We start from the raw sequence: 25,618 nt of genomic DNA, 5'->3' as shown, positions 1-25,618 counted from the left end.
ACCCCCTCAGCAGCCACGCAGGGACCCTCATTAACTTAAATTAGGGGAGCCTCACTAAGCATTTTTCAAAGGCTGGTATTCATATTTTTCAAGGACCTCCTTCATGGCTCCAGACTAGAAACTCTCTCAGTGTGTTTTGCCAGCCGTTTAAATCAGCTTTAAACATTTCTATCAGCTGTATGGTTTGAGGAGTGAGGATTAATGGGCAGGGGAAGGGGAGGGGGGGCGGGGGTTACTGAAGAACAAAATGTAAATAAATAGATTTAAAGCAAAGAAATCTGACGTCACATTTTCGCCTAATTCTTAAAATCTGGTTCGATTTTTTTTGTCGTGATATTTAAAAAGTACAGATTTATTGTTAAGTATGTGAGATCAATTACAGCATTTCTTTGTGAAATTAAATTTTTAGTTACATTATATCAACTATAACATTTTGGTTTTGCGTCCTCACAGGTGGACTTTATTAGTGTTTTTCTTCTATTTCAATAGTATCATCATTGCAAGGCAAGCAAAGTAGAACTGCAGTGAAATGTGTTTTCCAGTTCTCAAAAATGTCACTCTCATTTCAAAATTTTATAAAATAAACTTGATGTATATCTCTCCTTGTCAGCATCAGTTGTCTGAAATAAACCTGGAGGGGTAATCGCCAGATAGTTAAGATTCTTATTTTAGATAGTCGCTGTATCAGATTCGGTTCAATTTCGGATTGTAAATCTTACTAAAATCTCTTTATATACCCGCATTTTATACCCCACAAATAACATCCAGTGGTCTGATGAAGTGGGGTGGGAGGTGTGTTCAGACCACATACCAAAGGTGTGTGCTCGGGCATGTTTGATTTAACACTGTGGTTCGTCTCCTAATAATATTAGGCCCCATTTCTGGACTCCCTCTCTGCGGCTGGCCCAGGACACTCTCTCCCTCTCCTCTGCCTTCATGGTTCTTATTACTAGCTCTAATAAATTGTGAATAAGCGGCAGCCCAAAAAGTCCCGGACTGTGGAGAATTCCCCATCCTGTAGCGCAAGGCACCCCCTCTTAAGAAAACACAAATTAATTCCAAACCCCTCTGTAGCCAAACGTTCATGGAATGATAAATATTTTCATAGGAAGCTCGCTCTTCCTGACTTTATCTGCACCAATTTCATTATATTTCTTCACTTCTTCACTGGCTTTCAGTGCTTGATGTCTATCAGCTTCTGTGCATCTCTCTCCATCTCTCTCCATCTCTCTCTCTCTCTCTCTCTCCCTCTCCCTCTCTCTCTCTCTCTCTCTCTCTCTCTCTCTCTCTCTCTCCCTCTTTCTCCTCCTTCTCCCCCTCTCTCTCTCTTTCTCTGGGAGTCAAACAGCCTTCCTGACTTGAACTGAAGGTTACACCAGGACTGTCACATTGATCAATCTTTTGTACACACATAAAGTCTGAAAATATAATCAGTCCAACCAACTCACAGTATCAGTATGAAAGTTATTTAGCACGGTTTCATTTGCTGCACTGAGCTGAGCGTTCTTCTATATTTGGTGTTTTTTTTTGTTTCCAGACTCTTATATTCATTCGCACACTGTCTCAACAGAGCAAATCTGTCTAAATTCAGATGTCGTCGGTCATAATTTGCCAATTTCACTAAAGAGAAATTTACGTGACTCTGTTCCAACATTTTGTACTTGATGTTTGACAGGAGATCAAGGTGACGACTATCATTACACACTAGTTTGTCTCGGTTTTGATGATGAGAGAAAAATAGATTAGATAGAAGATAAATTAAAGTGGGTTAAGGATTAAACCAAGCTCTGTTAAATTTGTAAGAAGTATTCAACACAAAAAACATACAAGAGTAAACCAATCTTTGTTAAAATGATGGCTACTTTAAAATCCCTACTGTATATTTACCAGAGTGTGTTTTTTTATTTATATATATATTTATATTTATTTTTTTATTTATTTATTTATTTATTTTAACTTTTTACTTATCATTTACCATTACTGGGCAACTAGTGTCACTGTCCACTGACTTTACGTTTTTTTATTTTGTTATTCATGTTTAACTTATACCTCTTTTAGGGGTCATTGTGGAATAAAGTCTAAAATCAAAAGTCTATGGGTAATCACGAGGTACGACTGAACTACAGCAAGTTGCTGAGTAAATTATTAAATGGTTTGTAAGTTAAACTATAATAAAACCACAAAACCCAGTTTCTTCGGTGAGTTTAGAGTTTCAGCTCATGGAACGACTGGTTCTGAACTTTATACAACTTCAGAAGCAGCAATCATAAATGTAGCACGATATGTGCGGCTGCCTGCCCAAACAGCAAGTTTGACCAAACCAAAACGCCTCCAATTATCCTTCGTAAAGTTTATTATTTTATTAAAAGCTTAGCAACAGCAGAAGGTGACCTTGCCAAACAAAGACAATGTTCAGCATAAAAAATAGCGTCACTCCCTCTTCTCTAAATCCTCGTTTTTCTCTCTCAGTGTGCATTTAGCCGTCTTTTCGTCAGTTAATATTTCTTCTTTGCTCTCTGCAGTTACACTTTAAGATATATATGTGTGTGTGAGACACTTTATCAGTGGGAAAAAAATCCATTGATACAAGAGGTAGTGTGTCTGTTGTGTTGTGAGACCCTAGAGAAATGCGTGTAAATCTGCACTCAAACGTTAATATATTTGAAAAGAGATTGTTGGTTGATCTGTTGCCTCTTGAACAGTTTGGGACTCAAAAGTTATCACACTTCCCCCTAAATTTCTTCTCCTCCCCAGCCCTTCCCTCCCTTTTTAATTCCCTTAAGCCCCAGAGAGCACCCGCGGAGGCTTTGTGCTGATGTGTGTGTGGGTCTGTGTGTGTGTGTTAAACCCTGGGCTGTCAGCAGACAACAGCTGTCTCTCTGGCTATCTCCGCTCTCCTTATCTCATCTTGAGAAAGGTGAAACCACACACATCGCAGCTTAGCCTACAGTGACCATATTTAATTTTTTTTTTCACCCATAATAACCATTCGGTTACTTTTCACTGAAAGGAGAATTTAATAATTCTCTGCGGCTCTAGGCGTATTTTTTTAGGTGTCAGAGTTTTTCTTCAGCATCACTTTTCTTCATTGAACGATTTCCTGAATGTGGTTTTTTTTCTCCACTGTTTTCTATCTATAAATGCCAACTTATATTTGATAATATCTCATCTCATTTGCCTTACATTCTTATCTCCTCAAAAGGGCATAAATCGCTCCTTTGCCTTCTCTTTTCTCTCACTTTCTCTGTCTCACACACACACACTCACACACAGTAAATCTACCAGTAAAGAAGTAATTGGACCTCAGTCCGTCTGTAACGCCTGTGAGCTTCGGCTACTAGCGAGTTCTGTCTGGCCAGCTGTTAGCAACTAGGGCGGCCATTCACGATCATCTGCTGAGGAGACTGATCGGGGGGCAAACCTTTTCGTCCTAATGACTAATAAAGCAGCGAGTTTGAGAGTGTGTGTGTAGACTTCTGTGTGTGTCTGAGTTCATTAGGGAAGGCAGGAACACTCATGCAGTCAGGCGTGTGTCAGTTCTGAGTGTGCGAGCGCGTGTGCGACCACCCTCCCATCACTGGACCAGATGTTTTTTTTACCTGGGAGCCAGACCACCATCTGACTGGGGTCAGCCCAGTCCTTCAACCCCACACCCGCTCAACCAAGCTGCTGGGAGGTCTGCCAGCTGTCCCTCACTCTGACCCCCGTCCCGGGCCACTGGTTCTGGGGGAGACAGAGTCTGAGCCTTGGGGTAGGTGGTCTTTTAGGACTTGGCAATATTACTGGGGAAAATTATTAGGGATATTATTAGAGTATGAGTGCTGGGATATAGGATGTGCGAGTGAGGAGAAACCAAAGAATAAGTTAAGAAACATCTGAAAAAAGAGTAATTTAGAGAGGAGTATAGAGTGCGTGCTGGAGACACGGAGAGAAAAAGACACTGGCATCGTTGAATAAAGAGGTTTTGATTACTGAGGGACAGAAGGGGGTAGATTCTGGCATTAATGCAGTCTTATTGCAAGAGTTAGTCAAGTGGAAAGGGAAGGCCACCAAGTCTGGGAGGTAAAGTTACAGATTGCAGACAAAGTCAGGAACAGGTTCACTGCTGCCAGAGATAAATTGAATCCTTTCTTCGTTTGACTTTTGCTTCTTTCAAAAGGAGCTCAGTATCTGTCATTACGAGACTTCGCTGTTCATTCACTTTTAATTTAAAGAATTTCAGTATTAGCCAGGTGCGTGTGCCTGCGTGTGCTATTTGAGGAAAAAGTTGCAGAGAGCCGACTTGTAGAGGTTTAACATGTCAATAAAGAGATTAATCACTTGCTTGGGTCTTTAACTGGTTGCTCAAGTTTCCTAATTTTTGGTTGATGATGTGAACATTATAGCTCAGTTGCTATAAGCTGGGAGCTTTGCGTTCTGCCGATGAGAAACCTCACTGAGATGGCTTGGTTTGATAATAAGTAGGTGACTGAAACATGGAAACATCTTACATCTGTGTTTTCAGTTTTCACAGTCTCAGCAAATGTCAGAGTTCAATTTTGGTGTCAACAAAAACATGTCAGGTTACTGTTGAGTTTTTCCCAACGTCAAAAGTAATGCACACAGTGGCTTAGTTTTTTTTTGTTTTTTTTTGCTGATGGATGTCTCTGTATGTGGGTAAACAGGAATATTCTGTTAATTGATTTAGTCATGGCAACAGCACACCGTTGAGGTGTATCAAGTGTAAACAGATTAGCACAATGGGACCTTGATCACAACATGGCAGCCTTTATACTTTGCACATGTAGTTGTGACATTGCTAGCAGTGGCAACACACATTGGCTGAGTCCTATATACTAAAAGTCAGAGTACGAGTACGTGGAGACACACAGAGACACACACACACACACATTTGTAGCGTCTTGTCCTCTTAATGAGTTCTCTGGTTGCTGAGGTCGTAGTGGGTTGAGATTATCAATTCTCAACATCTGTTAGCAGACCACCAACAGCCACTTTACCAATATCAGTTTGCCATAGAAAACTTCTGATTGTCTACATGTTTCTCTTTTACACTTTTTTTTACACCTTATACCTTTCACCCAACATGCAGACAATTTGTGGGAAATCGATGGCTCTGTGCCAAGCTGAATAGACGATTAATAAATTAGTTCATCGTGAAAATTAATTAGCAACTGTTTTGATAATCAACTAAAGGTAATTTTTATAGATGAGAAAATAATCAATAATAAAAATAATTCCCTAAATGTGCACTGATGAAAAATTAGCAAAGATCTCCAGGCTTTGTTTGTTCATAGGTATACAGTATATAAATATGTTTTGTTCATGTGACTCGTCAGATTTGTAGATACAGTATATGTGCAATCTGTATACAGTATATTGAAAGTTATATCAGGTTTATCAGAAGGTGTTTTTATCATTAGTTAAAAACATGATAACTATAGATTTCAAGCAAACTATCAGGAGTTGAATTCATCTACCATTCAATCAGCTTAGAAGGTGTTAGCTTTGCTTTTGACTATGGATTTAGATTAAAAAATATATTATTGTATCTGATAATAGTCAAGCATGAGTTGCTATATACAGTTACTCTTTTCGACTGCAGTCGAGTGCCAAAGGTGTTTAAAGCGAGCAGCGGCTGGCAGATGGCACCGATTTCCACCATGAAGCCCCTGATAGTGTCACACAAACCCAAATACTGAGCCCTTGTTCTGTGTCTTTTATCAGCAACTGAGAGAGAGGGTCTGTGTGCAGCAGTGAATCAACCCCCAACTTCTCCCCCCCAGGCACTTAGACAGACTGTCCAAATTGAGGGCTCCAGGTGGGGTTCCATATGGCGCGATTACAGACGAGCAAGTCACCTCGTCAAAGCCGTTGATTGAGAACCACAATGTTTCAATAAGAGGTCAAACCATCGGAGGGTCACTGCAGTGTGTAACCAGACTCTGGCACATTGCATCGAGACTCTGACACAGCACACGTATTGACACTGTAAACACATATCTAGACCGACACACACGCACACACCTGACATAATATTCAAATATTTTTTGAGTAATGTAAATATGATCAAACAACACACACCCTTCGTAGGAAATTCAGTGAACCATGACTTACTCATTCACCAACATTAAGTTTTTGGGAGATCAGTGACAGTTGCAGAACACCGATACACCAAACTCTGCTAATATTATTCAAAATAGAGGACAGCTCATGTTTCATGTAACAAGCCGTCAGTGTTTTTTTTGTTGTTTTTTGTTTTTTGTTTTGTTTAGATGATCAGGAAAGAGTACTACATTTGAAAAATGATATATAAACAAGCTTTAAGTGAACCTGATGATGCAGGTACGCAATACATATATTTGTCATATTTATTTTTATTTGTGTCATATTTATTTTTTATTCATTTGTGTAAATTGCACACATAATGCAGCTACATTTTTTGGTCGCATATGATTTAATTTCTTAGCAAACAAAGTGCTTGTTAAATAGCGTCTGAAATCCCCTCTTCTCACACCTTTCCTGAGTCAGGATTGGGGGGCCTGCGTCTGACAACTTTCGCAACTTTTGGAAACTGTCGGTCTGCCAAGCATGCCCACTTTACGCACCAATTGGCCAGGTGTGTGGAGGTGAGAAAATAGGAAAGATTCAAACTTCTCTCTCAAGCTCTCTTTTTTTTCATTCTTTACACAACTATTTCTGTTAGTTTTTACATGCACAGTACAGTACAGTATTCCAATTTGAACGATTCTTGCGTCTTGCCTGTCTTGTTGACACAAGGCTTTTCTTTTCACCCCGACTTGATTGTGGCTGTTTGTACCAGCTATGAGCACTTTTGCCTTCAGATCTGGTCAGACGATATGTTGTAAGAACTAGATTGTTTTGAGTCTACCACAGACTTTAGCATGATTCCTTCCTGATAAGTGAAACTGGCACGCACGGATCAGTTTCGTGTCTGTCATCTTTTTCTCACTCTGCAGTTTAGTTGAACAACAGGTAAATCTACATAAACCCCATATATGCCTTTAACTATATCAAATGACATTTCAACCTAAAGCACAATACACCATCCTGTGATGTAATCCACCAGCACAAAGGCTAGAATTTGATATCCGTGAAAGAAGCAGTGGTCCAGCAGAACCCTGGGACCCAGGTGAAGCTGGTGGGACTGGCCTTGTGGCCCTGTGGCCCCCTGTGGCCCTGCTGGGTTTGTTTTAGCTTCAGTTTCAGCCCTCAGCCCTCCACATCTCTGCTGAGCTCCGCTCATCTTCCCTCCGGTGTCCTGCAGTTCCCATGGCCTTGTGCGCCCTCCTCCCAGGCCTCACCCTGAACCAGGAAGTGCCTTCGCTATCACACACAGTTTTTTGTGTTTGTGCGTACGTGCATGTGTATGTGTATGCATACAGGACTGTTGCAAGGACGCAGCTGAAGTCAAGAGGACTCTGAACAGGCGTCCCTTTCACTTTTGATCTCCAGGAAGTAAATGCAAAGCACAACAGCACTTTCCTTATTTTTCCTCTGTGCTGCGGGATCAGTGTTACTCTCTCGAGCTTTATAGTCTGCCTGCGATAAAGGTCGGATCAGGGTCTCTGAAGGCTGCAAGGCCTTCACCCGGGTTTAAGGGTCATGTCTGAGGTGGAAAAGCTCATAGGCAAGCCAATAATGAACATGAACACATGGTTTAGATTAAAAGTCAACATTTCAAAATGAGTTGAAACTAAAAAAGATATGATTTGGTGCTTAATTTGGAAGTAATTTCAATTTGTATGTTGTTTTTCCCTTGTTTTTTTACATTACACAAGGCTATTAGTGATATGACTAATGGTAAATCACCTCCTTTGTGTCATATTTACAATCTGTTTTATTTATATTTATTTAGTATTCAATAACAGATGTGCAGATGGATTTTTGGCATCGTAAAAATACACTTTTATTTACTCAAAAAACACTGCGAGCCGAATTGGGAGTTTTAAATGCTTGCAGGGTGACTGCATCAGCTGGAACTGACATAACATGAGGTCCTCTGCTATTCTGTGTCTGTCAGAAATGTTGTTGTTAATGACATGAGAGCAACACACATGACACTGGCAGTAGTCTCAGGTTTTGTGGTACCAGTGACGGTGGAGCTTTTGTCGATGAGCAGACTGTCACAATTGACGTCACTTTAGTCTATAAGCTTTTACTTTTTTCCTTCACCTTCATCCCTCTGCTGTCGTAAAACCCTGTTGCCCCTATAATTCATGACTGTCATCTGTCTCTGTCTTTGTGTTGTCAGCAAGGTCAGAGGTCAGGCAATTAGCTGCAGCTTTGCCAGACTGGAATGGCCCAGAGGCAAAGAGAAAGAAAAAGACAGAAAGAGACATAGAGATGAAATTAATCAAACTCTTCAGCCTGTGAATGTTCATATATCGCCAATAATTCATAATAGTTGGAATTTTACTGAGCCAAAGGCAGGTTACCTTATGCTTTAGTTTTTCTGCTTATGTTTTTATTATTTATGCTCTGATACACCCCATAACCAAAAGTATGTGGACAGTGGAACATTACAGCCATATGAGATTGTTGAACATGTCATTACAAACCATGAGCATTAATACACTGCCGTAACAGACGTCATTTTTTTTTGCTCTCAGCCACAAGAGTGTCAGTGAGGTAGGACAGTGATGTTTGGATAAGGTCTGGCACACAATTTATGCCAAAGGTGTCGGATGGAGTTGAGGCAGGTTCCTCCACACCAAACTGAGAAAACTATTTTTTGGTGGACCTGGTTTTGTACACAAACACATTGTTGTGTTTAAACAGGAAAGGGACTTCCCCAAACTGTTGCCACAAAGTTTGAGGAACACGATTGTCTGGAATATCATTGTATGCTGTATAATTAAGATTATTTGGAATTAAGGTGCCTTGTCTAAACTATGAATAACAGCTCCAGCACAAAAGTACACAAAATGGTGAAAACCCCACGCACTGCTGTTTTTACTAGAAAGTTTCCTGGTACAACTTGAACATTACAGGTTGCTTCAGATTAACTGGTACCTTGTGTGAGTGGGCTTTAAGCGCTGCGGTCGGACAGACTGAACTCGATCAGCTTCCTGCTTAGACTAATTCATGTGGCATTGACCTTTGACCTCCGGCCCACCAAGCCGCGACCTCCCCTCCCCCTCTTCTATTGAACCTTTTCTCTTGTGCTCTTTTGTCCTTCCATTACTTATGTTTATGGTGTGGGCAATGTACAGTTGATAAAATTTTCTATCACAGTATATTTAATCTTATATTACAATAGTGCAATACATTATGATGTACTCGATTTTCTGAAAATTCAGATGAAAAACAATTAATTCAGTGAATTAAATACCAGATAAATCAATGTATTTCATCACATTGGTGCAAAAATCTTTTATTCCAATATTGCCATAAAGCAGCCGTGCTTTTTGATTTGCAATGACCTAATGCAACCAGAGAAATACAGTAAAGAGATAACTACGTCAGTAGAAACTTTGTTAGGAAATCTCTTTTGTCTTGTCATGTTACCCCAGATACATGAAAAATTCTGTTGAACTGAGAACTGTGAATACCCCACACACTGCAATTTTTTATTTTATTTTTTTTTTTGGACCGTAGCCTTGTTCTGGTTGTTTCTTCCTGGTTCATTTCCTCTAAATAGTTCCACATATTTTGAATGGTCCTAGTGCCAAACAGCAAAGTGAGTCAGCAGTGACATAGTGGGGTTTTTTATGACATTTTTCCTGAAAACATTATCACCTGTCAGGTCACTGCAGCTCATCATTTGACTGTCAGAGTTCTCTAATGACCACACTCTTCTCTTCTACACCTCCTTGATTTTGTTCTCTTTCTGCTTCTCTTTCTTTCAGTCTATTACTAAAACTATTCACCTCTTGAACCCTTCCCCCTCTCGTCGTCCTGCAGCAACAGGGCCCGAGGCTCGTCGCCATGTGTCAGTCACCTGCATACCTGTGTCCTGATGGTGTGTATTTGCTATTGTTTCCACAGGAGAGTTGACGGCTTGAGAGGAACCTGACTAACAGCAGTGTGACAGGATAAAGAGGATAAAGCTCTCTCTTCAGAGGCAGGTGAGGAGGCAGACCCACAAAGAAAAAATTGCCACAGATGAAAAGTGTCTGTTTGTTAGTTGGAGGAGTTCATGAAATCATCTATTCTGCCTGTTCATTCAGTAAACAGAATAAATACTTGATGTAGATTAATTTCTTTCCCAGTTTGAGGATTGTTTTATTGTTTTGTTTTGTTTTTTTAAAAAGCAGATTAAATGTTTGGAGCACTTACAAATATTCAAAGTTTCATTCCAGCATCTTGACAATATGTCTAATAAAAATTCAGATAATCACATGTTTTTTATTGAGTTTTATGGGTGATGATTCATAGAATATTTGTGGCCTTTAAGGGCCATAGAAAGCAATCAGTTTAACAAACTTTATCCAGAATTAGAGTTGTATTGTCTTTATTTTTACATGAAAATATTGTATATTCTGCAAATATTATTCACGAGAGAACAATCATGCAAAAAATGTAATTAAATGTCATGTTAATTTCTACAAACCAAGTAATAATGAATTAATAAGATGAAAAAAATATTTGTATTTAAATTCCCATTGTTCTTTTCTGAACTAGTTTCACTGTTACTTCTCTGATTACGTCCTTTTCTCGCGTCTTTTCCAGGGCTTCTTATTATCTATTTCAAACAATCAAACCTACCACAGGTGAGTTTTGTATTAGGCTACCTTTTCTCTGAAATTAAAATGTATTTTCATTTACATATTTGTCATGCATTCCAGTGTTTCATATCTGTGATTGAGCCTAAGACAGTGAGTTGTTAAATATTATCTGGTTTACGTTTACCAGGAATTGTAAGAGATACTTTTAGGTTTTCTTTTCCTTTTATGAAGGCTAAATGTTATCTTGTGAAATAAGGGAAGTAAAAGGTGCTGGTAACTGCAAGATGAATACATAGTCAGAAATAAAAGTGTGGTAGTGACAGCACAGTCAGCCCATAAATATGATGAAGAATCTTTTATTACCCCTTTTAAATTAACTTCATTTCTTTCTTGCCAAATCTTTTTTTCTTTGTACTTTATATTGTTTATCTTAGTAGCCAAAACCCAAACCATCTGAATTACCAGTTCATGCAGTCCATCAGACTTCTCTTTGTAGCATTAATTCCTTTGGTTTTTAAAAGAAAAAGACATGTTTGCGTGTTCCTAACGGCCGACAGTGTTCTTCCTCAAACTCAGTTCAAAACCGTGACAAAAACAGATGTTCTTTTGTAACAGATAAAGAGAAGAAGAATTTGTTTCCTTGTTTTTCTTCCCTCTGTAAGATCAGCTGACGGGGAAAAGTGTCATGGCTGCATATGGACAGACTCAGTATAGCCCCGCCCTCCAGCCTGCAGGACCATACACACCTTACACTCACCACACGCAGGGCTACAGCATGCCATCTTACAGTAAGTACACACAAACGCACACTAAGGATGAAACTGTGCATTATTTTAATAATCATCTCAAAATCAAAATGCTTTCATAATGTGATGCAAAGCACACAGGCACTTCTTGAAAGCTCTCACTTAAAGGATAGGTTGACAATTTTTCAAGTCTGTCTTAAAACAATAGTCAGGTGCCCAAATAAACACTGAAAGAGGTTTTGCTTGCTGTAATCATTCCTCCTGTTCATACTGACCATTAGAAGATCCCCTCCAAACTCACTTACAACATAACTGATGACTGACAGTATTTTCCTGTTCAGCTGCAGTGAAAGTATAGATAACAAAAAGTGTGAATTTGGCACTAAAAAGACTTTAATTTGACATTGACTGGATTTTACTAATTTGGATGGGTGAAGCTTCATATTAGCTTAAAAAAAAACTTGCAAATACATTTTTGAACGGAAGGTGGACTGTGGATTTTGTCCCCAAACACCTACATTGTAAGCACATTATGAAGGGAGGGATGATTACAGCAAGAAAAAACTTGTGTCAATGTTCATTTGGGCGTGTGACTGTTGTTTTAGGACAGATTTGAAAAATTGTCCTGCTAGCATGTGCTTCAGAAAGACCCTGTAGTTTGTGTTCTTAACTGCAGTATTTTAACTTGTAAATGGTCGGAATAGAGAATAAAAACTTGATAAAAATGGTTAACAAAGCATACAAAATATACACAATCATGTGTATGCTCTCTTGGCTCTCTTAGTTTCATCTATCTGCTACTAACCTACATTTTCTGCTCTCTTTCCAGACATTAAAACAGAGGACGGCCTGAGCCACTCTCCAGGACAGACGGGACTACTGAGCTACTCAAACTTCAGCAGCACTCCTCCCAGTCAAAGTCTCTACAGCTACTCACACACACACGGTTAGTCTGAAACACCATATGTACTGAATGTATGGACACACTATCACACACACTGGCACACAAACCTTATATACACCGTCTTTGATTTCGACCTTACTGGAAGGAGCATCCATCCCTGTCCTCAACTCTTTTGCTCCCTTTTCCCCTCCACTTCTTTCCCTTTACTTCTCCCCTCATATTCCTCTCCTCTCCCTCTCCCCTTTTCCTCTGCCACACCTGTTCTCCATTAGCTGCGGTCTGGACTCCTGGCGTCAAAAGTCTCCCCACCCCTCCTCTTTTCTCAGGGTCAGGCCCCCTTTCTCCACTCAGACCAACAACACAGCATGCGTGCGTTTGTGTCTGTGACGACTGAGAGAAAGAGAGAGTGAGAAAACATACAGACAGAGAAGAAGAGAAATAGAGAGGATGGGAGGAAGAAAGGAAAAAGAGATGGGCAGAGGGTCTTGCCGAAAAACAAACGCTCAAATGAAGACGTGGTATGCTTGGGAGTGTGTGCAGCTCTCTGCCCACGCATGGCTGTTTGTGTGTATGTGTGTGTGTGTGTGTGTGTGCGCGTGTGTGTATCCGTGCTGTACACATTCCTCAGTCGTCCGGCGCCCAAAGCATGACTCGCTCAGTGCGACTTTATGGCTCTGAAGGCAGCGCGAAATTGACCTTGTGTGTGAGAGGGGAGAGGTTAAGGGGCATTTTACAGAGGGGTGAGTAGGTTTAATGTTGCAGACAAGAGGGATGACCCTGTTTCCACTGTATGGATGTGACAGAAGAGAGAGAAGACAAAACAAAACCAGATAAATAGATAAGCTATTTACATGACTTTGTATTCCCACATGTAGCTACATCCCAACTTTAACCGACTAATGAATGAGCACTCTCATAACTGGAATATGAGCTTGTCTCTGTATTATGATGCATCAATGCATTCACTCACCATCTGCTTACTCTTTCAAAAGAGGACATTTTCATACTTTTGTGACAGACTGGTAAGACTGTCTGTGCAGGAGATATGAGGCATTTTTTCACCAAAGTGTGTTTGGTTTCAAAAGGAATTTCATTAAATTTAATTTAATGAATGGAGGCTTTTCCGGGTTAGTTAAAGGATAATAAGTAAGGATAATTGTAACTCTTGAATCCTACCTTTGTCATGACATCCATCATAGTTTACAGACTGACTTCCGTGTTCAGCTTTGACCCACCTTTCTCGCTACATTTGTGATTATAGTTTTCCTGAGAAATATGAGAGACGGTTACTGACATTTCTAGTGAGTTCACTTCTGGTTTCACCTCCGAATAAAGTGGGTTAAATAATCTGGCTGAACTGGTTGCTTGTTTACAGTACGTCTCAGTGTGCTTTTTTGCAATGTCGACTCTATTGTAGTGATTCTGCCACATTCCAGATCACAGCAATTACTTATCACAACCGTTAACATTGAGGGCAAAAATTGCAAAAATAAAAACCAAGTTGTAATAAACAGTATTGCTGACCAGACTCCCATTCTTCATATACCATATACAAAGACCATATTTAGTAGTATACAATCTTGATTTAGAATGAATAAATACATTTAAAAGGTTAGTATATCAACTTCATCATGTTAAGAAGTTGGGGAAGCACTGTTTTAACTGCTTTAAGAGCTCTTAAAGAACTTCTAAAGTTACTTGGGACTTGTGATGGTGAATTCTTAAGTAGTTTGACAAATGTCAACTCAACGTTTTATTACCTTTTTCCAGAGATTTCGTCTGCATGTCATGGTCTAAATCGGCAGATGGAGTTTGATGTGTTATCATGAAGATGATTTAGCTGTCATCACATGACCTAAGTATGAAACTTTGATCATGTGATAACAGATGGTTTTATATAAGAGAGGATCATAACCCCTGTCTCTGTTCTATGATGGTTTGGCATCAGATGTGAATGTCCTCCCTGATCTTTTTTCTGGTCGATAATTTTTCAGCCCTTCCCAGACAAAAAAGTTTTCCAAATCACTTCCTCTTTAAGAGAATAATCAGATGTCAGACATTATACGGGAATGTAAATATTCATGTAAACACATGTTTGATGAAACCTCTTAGAATCTGCAAAGCCCTCAATGACTATGCTCCGTTAGAACCACCAACGAGAGTGAAGTTTGAGTTTGAAAGACACTGTTCCCAAACAAAATAAATTTGTTTGAATATTTTTATGCATAAATCATTAACTGCAAACTTCAAACAGTAATAAACTGCCACAACAACCAAATGTTTGTAGGATTTCAGAATGTTTCCATGCCATGCATTATACTGTACACAATACACAAGCACGCACACACAGGCACACACACACGCCACAAAAAGCCATCGAAACACATACTGTACACTGTATGTACAACTGAAACCAAATGGGGACTATGGGAGCCTTTTTGTGTTTACTCGAGAGATCTCCTGTATTTTTCCTTTAGTCGCTTTGAAGATTGTTGTGTTGTCCGGGGAGGTTTCAGTGTGGTTCTTCCATTGAGTCATTATTCTCCTGTTTGTCATGCACTGTGGAACGGAGAGGAAGAAACAGGGAGCAAGAAAGAGCAGTTGTGGACTTATTAAATGATGAACGATAGATTTAAGGAAATGAATCTTTGAAAATATTTCAGGTCATGTCAGAGTAGAGGGGAGTGAACCAACCTCAGGGTTCATCCATCACCAAAAAGAATACTAAGTCAACTCTCAAACTACCGTCTGTTATTACTTACTGTATAACCACCCAGTCAATATACAGTACAGGTGTAAACAAACCAATTATATGAAAATGTTATTTGACCTGTTTTGTATTTGAAAACTAATTACAGTGCACACCTACAAAAGCAACTGCCAAGATATGCCTTGTCAATAATAGGCTCTTAATTAATGTGTTGTACATCTGGATATGCACATTTATTATTTTACCTGAAATGAGACATGCTGTCTGTGTTCAAACTGTGGCTAATTTTAGGCATTTCAGTCAGTTAGTCCACCCCTTTGGTCCAGACTGAAAACTCTCAACAACTAATGGACTAATTTAAAGGGGACATATTATGCTTTTTCTGGTTTTCTGTTATTTATATACTGTTATTATGTCAGATATCTATGTTGAACATGGTCAAAGTTCCACAACTTGAGGTTTACGTATGTAGAAATGCTTGCTGAAAGTCAACAGTCCAGGCTTCAGCCTGCTCTGAACACTTTGTTTGCAAAGGTTTTTTTCTACCTTGCCAACGAGCTAAGGTTTTTCCACGCATTTTCCACTTTCATATTTTGGATCGGATTCTGGCTCAAACCTGTGCGGATGTATTTGAGAAGTTGGACGTCGGTAGTGATGCAGCTTCCGGAAGCTAACCAATCCGAAAAGACTGGGCTCATTGGGAGTCCGGCCTTAAAGAGACAGGAGCTAAAATGACCTGTTACAGACTACATCCACACTAATACATTTTAATTTTAAAATGGCGTTTTAAAACAAAAACAATCAAGCTCCGTCCACATGAGCATTTTTGCACTGTTTCAGAAATAATCTTTGTCCATACTAACAAGCCTGAAAACACGCATCACATGACCATTCACTTGCACTGGGCATGCACATGCCAGTGTAAACAGGAAGCAGATTGTCTGCGTGATGATGTTAGCATTTCACTCCGGGCCTACATGTAACAGCCTAAGAGAGCTGTGGACGTATTTAAATCTTATTTAGGCATCACCATATGATCAATAAGCATCTGTTCATCTGCCAGTATACCAAGTACGGGACACCAGTAAGGAGCTCTGCATTGCCCCTTTGCTTTTTGATTGATTTGAAAAAATAATTGAGTATATACATCATCCACTGCTTATTAACTCATAGGTCAATAAGGTCAATAATCTTACCTGATGTTGTTGAAAGGTTATGTGTCCTTTATGAGAAGACATACACAATGCATTCTTTCACCCAAATGGTGTCAAAAGTTTAGTAGTTCCTCCTTGGCTTGTGGCCAGCCTACAATTTTTTTGTACAAATCAATTGGTAATGTTTTGAGATATCCAGCTAATAGACAAGCAGGAGTGAAATGGAAATTAGAAATGCTTTCCAGTGTCATAGAGATTACAGGAGAAATAATCAATCAGACAAACAAACAGTATTGACAGACTTTGATGGGAAGATGCAGGGTGAGACAGCATCACTTCAGGGGGAAATTGCTCGGAGGAAGACATTCCTGTCTCAGCTTGATAAGGCTGAGAAGATTCCCAGAGCAGCAGCAGCAGCAGCAGCAAGAGCGGCAGACTTTCCCACCTGTATTGTTATGTCAAACATACATCATACTCTCAGCTCCTGCAGCACTGAGCTGTCACTGATGAAGCAGTCAAAGTTTACTGCACATTACTTCCTCCACACAGTATGAGATCAGATGTGGTGAAATTATATCTGAAGTTTATTCATCAATACAGGATGGAATTTAGTCAAATCTCCTACTGTTTCACAGTTTGTAATTGTTTTCTATCCTGCATGATTGATTATTACCCGAAAGTTTGATCTTTGTCTTCACATTATTTCTCAGGTGGTGGCATTTCATCTGGAATTTTTCAAGGCACCCATGCAATCTCCAGTTCAACCCCCTTCAACCCTACCCAACAAGTAAGTAATGAAACAACACAACATAATTTTTTACTGCTAAGACATCTGAAGAGTTTCCACAGAAGGTTATAGTCATTTTCATGTCATTGATTAACTAACTAAGTTGTTAATGTGTTGACAGGAGTTTTCATCGTACTCCAGCTACAGTCAGAGTCAGTACTCTCCATATTATAACTCACATCACTACAACAGCCCCTACCTAACCAGCAGCAACATCAGCCCTGCTGCCATCACAGCTCCATTAACCTATCAGCACCCAGAACACCCCGTCATGATGCCCAATCACAGCCCAGAGTCACATACAGGTAAGGAGTGACGAATCACCTGTTCCTGCTCTTTTGGTTTGGATCTTTAAGAACTGTAGGCCTTTTTTGTTTGCTTGAATGTATATTTGGATCATAATACATATATAACCAGGGCTGCAACTACCAATTATTTCAAAAAAATTCAAAAATTACATTATTGATTAATTTGCAGATTATTTTCTCAATTAACTAATTAATTGCTTGGTCTATAAAAGGTCAGAAAATAGTGAAAAATGAGTCAAGGGTGACGTCTTCAGATGTCTTGTTTTGTCTGACCAAAGGTTTAAAACACAAAGATATTCAGTTTACTATCACATGACCAAGAAAATTAAATTAAATCTTCACATTTGAGTTGTTGAAACCAACAAATTTTTTGCTTAAAAAGTGACTAAAACAATTATTCAATTAACAAAATATCTACCAATTAATTTTCTGTTGATCAACTAATTGATTAATCAACTAATCATTGCAGCTCTATATGCAACCAATACACACCCAGTGCACACCTGTCTTTAAACTGTTTACAAGTACCCTGAGCTGTCTAAATAAAAGACAGCTCAGGGTAGGAGCTGTCTAATAAAAACCCACATTACATGACAAAGGGAAGCCATAAATGAGCACACACAAAGACACCATACACAGGGCATGTACACAGATACACTCACACAAAATACAATTACAAATAAAACTATTTATTCTTTCATGTTGAATTCACAGTAAAGTTGAAAAGTATGTGTTGCATGAAAACTGAAATCATAGACAGTTTTTTTGTATTTTATTGTAATGTCACGGTCTAGATAGCAAATTAATTTTGCCTCTTTTTTTCCCATTTTGTAAAATATTTAATTTTCTAGCAAGGCTGCAAAATCAGAGCATATACAGTATATATTGTTTTTTGTTGTTTTTTTTTTTAATTTCACAATTTGTATTTTAGCAAGCTGCACCTAACTCTACAACATATAAAATATAAACACTGATTTACTGCAGCACAGCAGTTTCAAGAGAGGTAGACCATTTTCTGTGGAGTTAAATGAAGCTGCTTCATGTCTCATTTACAAGGAAAAAGCTGTAGTTTTCATACAATCTCAAACATGTGGAGCAGTATGCTAGGTGGCTTAAGTGGTTTTAAAACTTTGTGCCCTTACAGTGAGATATGGTAAAGTAGGTGCCCTTTTGAAGAATGTCCTTGATTTGTTTGAGTGATTTATTCTGCACTTCATTTCTGCTGTGTGCCGATGTTTTGTTATGAATCTGTATACGATATTAACATGCTCTCGATTTAATCACGCAGAGTCCAAATCTGGAGAATAAACTGTATTAGAAAGTCTGATTAGCAACTTTGTTTTATCTGTGTGTCTTAGGAGAGTACCACCCGCCGCCCAGTCCCCCCACACCAGGTAAAGAGGAGGGGGTCCCAGCACGAAGGGGGTCAGACGGGAAGTTGAGGGGGAGGAAAAGAGTCAGTGACCCTGCTCCACCTCTGGATTCTGATATAGAGGTAAACACACACTCTCACAGTTTTGAAAATTATCAGTATTTCTCTACAATATTTGTCTTTCTCACTCTCTCTCTCACACACACACATCAAACACATAAACTTTCATGAGGTTAACATTACATATCTGTTATTTCACTGCAGCGGGTGTTTATCTGGGACCTGGATGAAACCATCATCATTTTCCATTCGCTCCTCACGGGAACCTTCTCCTCACGATTTGGCAAGGTACGCTGATACGACCCCTCCCGTTGTCATTTACTGTAAGAGTTATTTTGCACACTTTGACAGTTAATTATACAATAGGTAGGCACAGTTTGGCACAAAACCCGCACAACAATAAACTGGCATCATCTTGCTTTAGTCAAATCCCCCTTTGTCTCAGTGCTTATTTGATTAACAGTCAAAGGTTTGACAGCCTGAGCCGAGTCCACAACCTTTGGTTCCCATCCCTGAGCATTTTCACACGCTGGCTGTTTTGCCTTTTTGCCCTCTTGTTTCTTTTCATAATGCACTGGGGTTGTTTAGCTACCCCGGCATCCTGCGGCGTGATTGACAGCCAGCGGGACCTTTACACAACAGACAGGCAGCTGACAAGGGGTGGACAGTGCATTTCTTGTTTTTGGCCGGGGATCTGTGTTTTGAATTCTCACGGTCCCCCTGCGGGTTGACACAAGGCTGATGGGAGTTTGAGAGCAGCGTTTCTGATCGGTTCAGCCCCCCGGGCAGGCCATGCATGCCGTTGTTTCTTTTTCTTTCTTTTTTTTTTCTGCCACGGAGAGCGGGTGAAGAGAGGAAGACAGACAAAGAAAGAGATACTGTAGAGCAAGAGAGTGGATGTGTTGAAATGTGACTCATGTGCCAAAAATTCCTGATTCCTTCCACCACCCAAATACCCCGCTGCTGGAACCAGGGAAGCTCAGTTGGATAGACTCTGACATCAAAACTCATGCAGCGGCAGAGGAATTGAATGAGTGACAGCGGAAAAACAGATTAACAGTCCAAAGCGTCAAGATGTCTTACAAGTTAGCAACGTTTTTTTTTTGTTTTTTTTCTCCCTCCCAAATTTGCAGCTAACTCATCTTAGTCTGACAACCATAATGCTGCTTTTTTCTGGCATGAATTTCCTCCACTTTATCTTGGTTTGGGTCCCGTTCTCTGTCTAGTTTTAACAGCCTCATGCTCTTCCCATTAGGGATCAGCCTATTAAACTCTTATCATAAACAAATGTTTGAGCCTATACGTAAAGGCAAGTCTGGGCCCAGCATGCAGGAAAGACTAATGGGCGTGTTGAAAGACAGTTGTTTTCACCAGCTTGGTGAGCCAGAGGTGAACGGAGATCCACATGAGGAGCTGATCCCCCCCCCCCTCCCTCCGTAAGGGCTCTTCCATTATCTCATCTATCATACAGCACCCTGCTCTGTCCTCTAGTGTGTGAATTTTCTTCCCTGGCTCTGTCTTTCTTGTCAAACATCCCCTGCGTAAGGTGGGAACTGAATGTTTTGGGTGCTTTCTTCTCAAATTCTTGTCTGGGATTATTTTAGAAAGAGGCTTTTATTCATCCCTCTGTATAGACTCAGCCCTCTTTTTTAAAGGAAGGTGATTACCAATAATTATTTCAACTATTAGACAAGAAGAATGACCCTGGTTTAAGCCTTTAACCCCTCCCTCTTCATCCTCTCCATTCGTTTCTTTCTCTTTTGGACGGTGTTTCTCAATCCTCCCCCTCGTCATTTTCTCCTTGTCATCCTACTCCTCCTATTGAACTTTTCCTCCCTCAGTCCTCTTTCTCTTTACACCCTTTTTTTGAAGGGGGTGTATTTTATAATTGTCATCATTTACCCCGTTTGTGTCATCAAGCCCTTCTCTACCATTCTGAGCCAGGAGACAGCTCTGCTAGTTATTTCAGATGCACTAATCTCACATTCACCTTTGGCTGACACCCCTTTGCTTCTCCTGTCTCGCTGCCAAAGACTTGTCAAGGGTACCATCAAAACAATACACCACGCATACGTACACACACCTGCTTTTGTAGTCTAGAACACGCCCACGCAGTTTGTCAGCCTGACTGCCCGCACATTATGATTCATGTGTTTCTTCGGATGATGATTTTTTGTTTATTAAGAAACAAAAATGAAGTTAGTGTAACACAACACCTGGGTATTTGTTTGGTTTATTTCCATGTGAGAGAAAAAGAACAGACGGAGAGATGCTGGGTGCTGTGAAGTGTTGTCCAAAACACTGAAAGAGGGCACAAAAGAAACAAAACATATCAGACATACCTTTTCTTTTCCTGGTGTAACTTGACAGGTGTATCCAGGTGAAATCTGCAATACCTAAAAAACAAGCCTAGGTCAAAACCTAGTATATGGCTGTACCGTGTATGGTCAATGGCCACATTGACCATACATGGTACAGCCAATTTGTTACAGGGATAGTCAGTAGTGTCTATAATGTGAATTCCTGGATATTAAATGTGCATCTGCAATTTTCTGTAGTGGTCACAGTAATATTTGTTGTTAAAGTGTATTGAAGCAGCATATCTCATGACATGGTTAAGTTACGTTTCAGTAAAAAAAAAAGTCATAAATGCAGTGATTGTTATTTGAGGTGCTGTGCGCACTCCCTCCGGTGCATGGAGAACTGTTCTCTCTTTGCAAGCTCAGTTATTTGTCCCAGTTTGGATGCAGCCAAAACCACACAAAAACCAACGTTAGAGGTTTCTCATGTGCAGCAGCCCCAGGCGCACCACTGGGTGAGCTGCCGACATCATCTCAAGGAGCAACGTGACACTGCCCGCTGGCACTGAGGCCGCAGACCTCATGTGCGGGTACTCCTCCGACAGTCGTTCAGTAATGGCATGTGAGTCCAGGTGCAGACTGAGTTAGGGCATCTGCTGGCTTGGCTGTAGGGCGCTCTAATGTGCGATAAGTTTGGGAATGAGCTGCAGTCAGTGGAACCGCAGTAAGGATGTAATAGAAAACTGTTTGCGCCGATTCGTTTTGAAAGATCAATGGCCAATGGGGAAACTCCAACACTCAGCTGGCCGACCAATGGTGTAACTTCATCACTCACTCAGTCAGTCAGAGATATTCCCGTGTGTAGGGCTGGCTCCACTGTTGCGGTCCAGCCAAAAATAAAGTGGAAAATTCAGGGTAGAGAAGTGTAGAGAAGGATCATGCCAGCATGTTTTAGCTCATTTGTTTAAGATTTTTGGGGTTTTTTCCCTGATCTCCATTCAATTCCTCGCATGAAAATCAATTTAACTTGATGATAACTTGCGTAACTTGTGGAATCCATCACAGTGAACATGAAGTCTGCTTTCGTTTTCAGCCACACAAGTAGCATGGCTCTAAAGGTGGCAACTTTGATCCAGACTGATTTCATGCTAATCCATGAAATTAGAGCTGCAACATTTGGTCCATGAAGCGCTTAGTCGAAAGACAGAAAATGAATTGGCAATTATTATATTAATCGATTCATCACTTTGCATCATTTTAAAGAAGAATACTAATACTTCTATGATAGCAAACTGGATATATTTGGGTTGTGGACTGTTGGTCGGGACAAAACAAGACATTTTAGGTTGCGTCTTGGGCTTTGGGAAATGGTAATCAGTGTTTTTAGCCATTTTGTCACATTTTACGTACCAAACAAACAATTGATTAACCAAGAAAATAATCAACAGATCAAAAAATGAAAATAATTGTTATTTGTAGTCCTACATGAAGTTGTGCACAGGCATGTGCCCCACAGGATGAATTGTAACTTTCCCTCTAGCGCCATCATCATGTCGAAACTTTAATTTCAGCTTCTGAGCAAACTAATGACGTTCCCATCAGCCTCAGCTGTACTTTATGTTCAGTGCTAATTTACAAATGTTAACACGGTAAACTAAACGTAGTAAACATTATAGGTGCTAAACATCATCATGTTAGCATTGTCATTTTGTGCATGTTAGCATATGTTAGCATTTAACTCAAAGCTGTGCCTCAGTACAGCCTCACAGAGCCACTAGCTTGGCTCTAGATACTTAGTAAAGTTGGTACATTATAGTTACATTACTGTATGTTTTCATGGTAAACCACTGAAAACCATTAGCCAGCAAAAAAGTATTTGTAGTTGAACTGATATGATCGTTTAAGCCTTGAGATGATATAACAGAGTTGAATCTAAGAGTCATTTAATGAGTCTGTATTTACTGTAATGAATCAGGGAAAAGGGCCAGTGGAGAGGGGGGGGGGAATTGGCGAGCTAAAACAAATAGGTCTGAAAAAGAAATGTTTAAGATAAGGATCAGCAGAGCGTTTGATTGACAGATAAATATTCACACTTGCCTCTCCCTAAAACCTGTTTATGTCAATCCAGTTGATGAGTTTGCTGAGGAAGTGAAAGGAAAGCTGTTGAGACAGACAAGCAGGCGGCTGCACTGACAAGACAAGAATGATGACAAGAGTAATGATGTTCAATAATCAGATTTAACTGATTATTCTCTAAATATCAAACCTCTTAGGCCATCAATCTCTGCCCAAGCTCACAATTTTAGTATTTATTAACTAATTATCAAGGGTGCCACAGCTGAAGTGGGCTATTGTTCTGACATCATTTTTATTAAGTAGGTCAAACCACAGACCAGTTTTCTTTCATTTAATATGTTTAGATATATGTGACTCTGGCTGATAAGAGAGATGTTATTGTCCCTGGGGGGAAATTTGTTTCCACTGTATATACACTGAACATGCATCAAGACATAAATATATACACATCTACACATAGAAACACATTTGACTGATGAAAAATAAATTGTCCGGAAATTAATTGGTTGTAGTTTTGGTTTAAGAAGCCAGAAATAATTAAGTACCTTATGTTTAGGTCCAAATAGTAACTACAGAATTGTAAACAGCAACTTGTAGACACTTAGAGAGGAAGTTTAATCCCGGTTCTTTACACTCATTCAATCATTTCACTTTGTTTCTTTATCCTTCTTTGTAGATTTCAGATGATAACAAATACAGGCAACTGTGTAGTGTGGTTTTCAAAGCAAGGTATTAATTTTCATGGTGATGTGTGTGTGTGTGCATTAGGACTCCTCGAAGGCAGTGTCTCTTGGTTTGTGGATGGAGGAGATGATCTTCAATCTTGCCGACTCAAGACTCTTCTTCAATGACCTTGAGGTGAGTTTTTAAATTTGTGTAATAATTCGTGAGTCATGACAAAAAAGTTATGTGGAAGCATGTTTAGAAAAATGTAGGATAATAAAATATTTCGTTAACTTTTCTCTCTTTAATCTCATCTCAGCAAAATAATGCCTTACTTTATCCAAACGTCTTACTACTTAATTATTTCATATTCACTACGCAGCACACTTTATCTCAGTGTTTTTGCAATAATTGTGACACTGAGAATTTTTCCAGTAAGCTGGAAAATAGAAGCAGTGAAAACACATCCAACAGTACAAGCTGGTATACTGCTTACCAGAAAACCTTCCCCTCAACTGCCTAGCAAGAGGTTTGACATTTTGATGCTGTTTTCTTACCTGGCATAAAGCACAGTGGCAGCATTTTCCAAACAATTTCCCTTCCTGGAGTGACGGTGCAGCAAGAAAATTAAAAGGAGGGGTTGTTAACTCCTGGCATAAGTGCTCTTACCGTTAGACCCAAACTTCTGTCTAAAAATCCAGTTTAAAAAAGTTAATATGGGTATTGATGCAACCTCTAACAGTGAGGACTCTTCTCAACTCCAAGTGGTCATTAAAATGCAGTTTTACTACCTGCTAGTGACTGAACAGTGCATATGTTTTTCATCGTGAATTCCACTGCCTTGTTCTGACAAAGAAAACAGATTAGAGAGGGACGACGAGAGAGAGAACAAGTACACTTTGTGCTGTAATTATAGGTGTGTGTCTGAGTATCCGAGAGGAAAATTAGTCAAATGGGAGGAGGAACAGTCGAGAGGAGGGAAAGGAGCCAACAAAGCCATTTGCAAACCCTGTTTTTATCCCCTCTTTTGTTGTCAGGGCTCAGTAAATCTCCAAAGCAATAAGCCACAGTGGGCTGACAACTCCTGTTAAGTCTTGAGGTACAATTATCTTGTCCTTGCTATGTCAGTAGCTACATCTGTGGCTACGAGTGCTATCGCTGCTGTCATGACTGTAATACCAGCAGAAGATCACATAATTGTAATTGGCTGCCAGATTAAACAAAGTCAGAATTTCCAGTTGAAATTTTCCTTTTTAAAAAAACTTATATAAGTAGATCACTGCGGCTATATTCCACTTCATTCCCAGCTCGTAAAACTAACATAAAATGAGATTATATTAAAAGTAGTTACTGTGTGGACCTTCTCTGAGTGTTAAAGGGGTCCTTTTCTTGATATCGGTGTTAGTCCCGGCTCTGCAGGGGTGGATGGCACCTGAGTAGGAGGTGGGTTGCAGCCCCTGGGGATTGAGTTATGTAGAGATGGAGGGAAGATGAGGTAGCGTCTGTGTCTGTCTCAAGATGGCTGAAGGCCGGAGCGCCGTGGTAGCCGAATGGTTACAGCACATGCCGCATAACTGCAACGTCCCTGGTTTGAAACCACCTGGGGACCCCCATTGCATGTCATGCCGCCCTCCCTACCAACCCCCCACACCCTCCACCATCAACCGTTGAATAAAGGCAAAGACACCCAAAAACATATCTTTAAAAAAAAAGATGGCTGAAAGCTGATAGGAGAGCCTGTCACGGCGTGACATGTAAGAGTTATTCTAAGACTCTGGTTCTGTACATATGTGCACATGGTTGTGTGTGTATCTGCGTGTGTGTGAATGATAGAAGGTTGTGAGGTTCAG

General features: G+C 39.9%; 1 protein-coding gene across 3 annotated transcripts in view; it reads left to right on the top strand.

Moving 5' to 3' along the window:
• Positions 1-25,618, top strand: part of eya2 (EYA transcriptional coactivator and phosphatase 2) — a 31,818-nt gene that overhangs the window by 1,354 nt on the left and 4,846 nt on the right. For 2 of the 3 annotated variants that reach the window (XM_067586786.1, XM_067586784.1), the window contains 9 exons: positions 10,009-10,088; positions 10,693-10,733; positions 11,356-11,476; positions 12,264-12,380; positions 16,913-16,989; positions 17,111-17,294; positions 18,656-18,792; positions 18,934-19,017; positions 23,874-23,963. In XM_067586786.1, coding sequence (XP_067442887.1) covers positions 11,374-11,476; positions 12,264-12,380; positions 16,913-16,989; positions 17,111-17,294; positions 18,656-18,792; positions 18,934-19,017; positions 23,874-23,963 — 792 coding nt within the window. In that variant the 5' untranslated portion in view covers positions 10,009-10,088; positions 10,693-10,733; positions 11,356-11,373. Of the gene's footprint in view, positions 1-10,008; positions 10,089-10,692; positions 10,734-11,350; positions 11,477-12,263; positions 12,381-16,912; positions 16,990-17,110; positions 17,295-18,655; positions 18,793-18,933; positions 19,018-23,873; positions 23,964-25,618 lie in introns of all 3 variants that reach the window. The other variant, XM_067586785.1, reaches the window with a different exon arrangement.

Source organism: Thunnus thynnus, chromosome 4, assembly GCF_963924715.1.
Source record: "Thunnus thynnus chromosome 4, fThuThy2.1, whole genome shotgun sequence".
Taxonomy (NCBI): Eukaryota; Metazoa; Chordata; class Actinopteri; order Scombriformes; family Scombridae; genus Thunnus; species Thunnus thynnus.
This window is presented reverse-complemented; position numbering and strand designations above follow the sequence as displayed.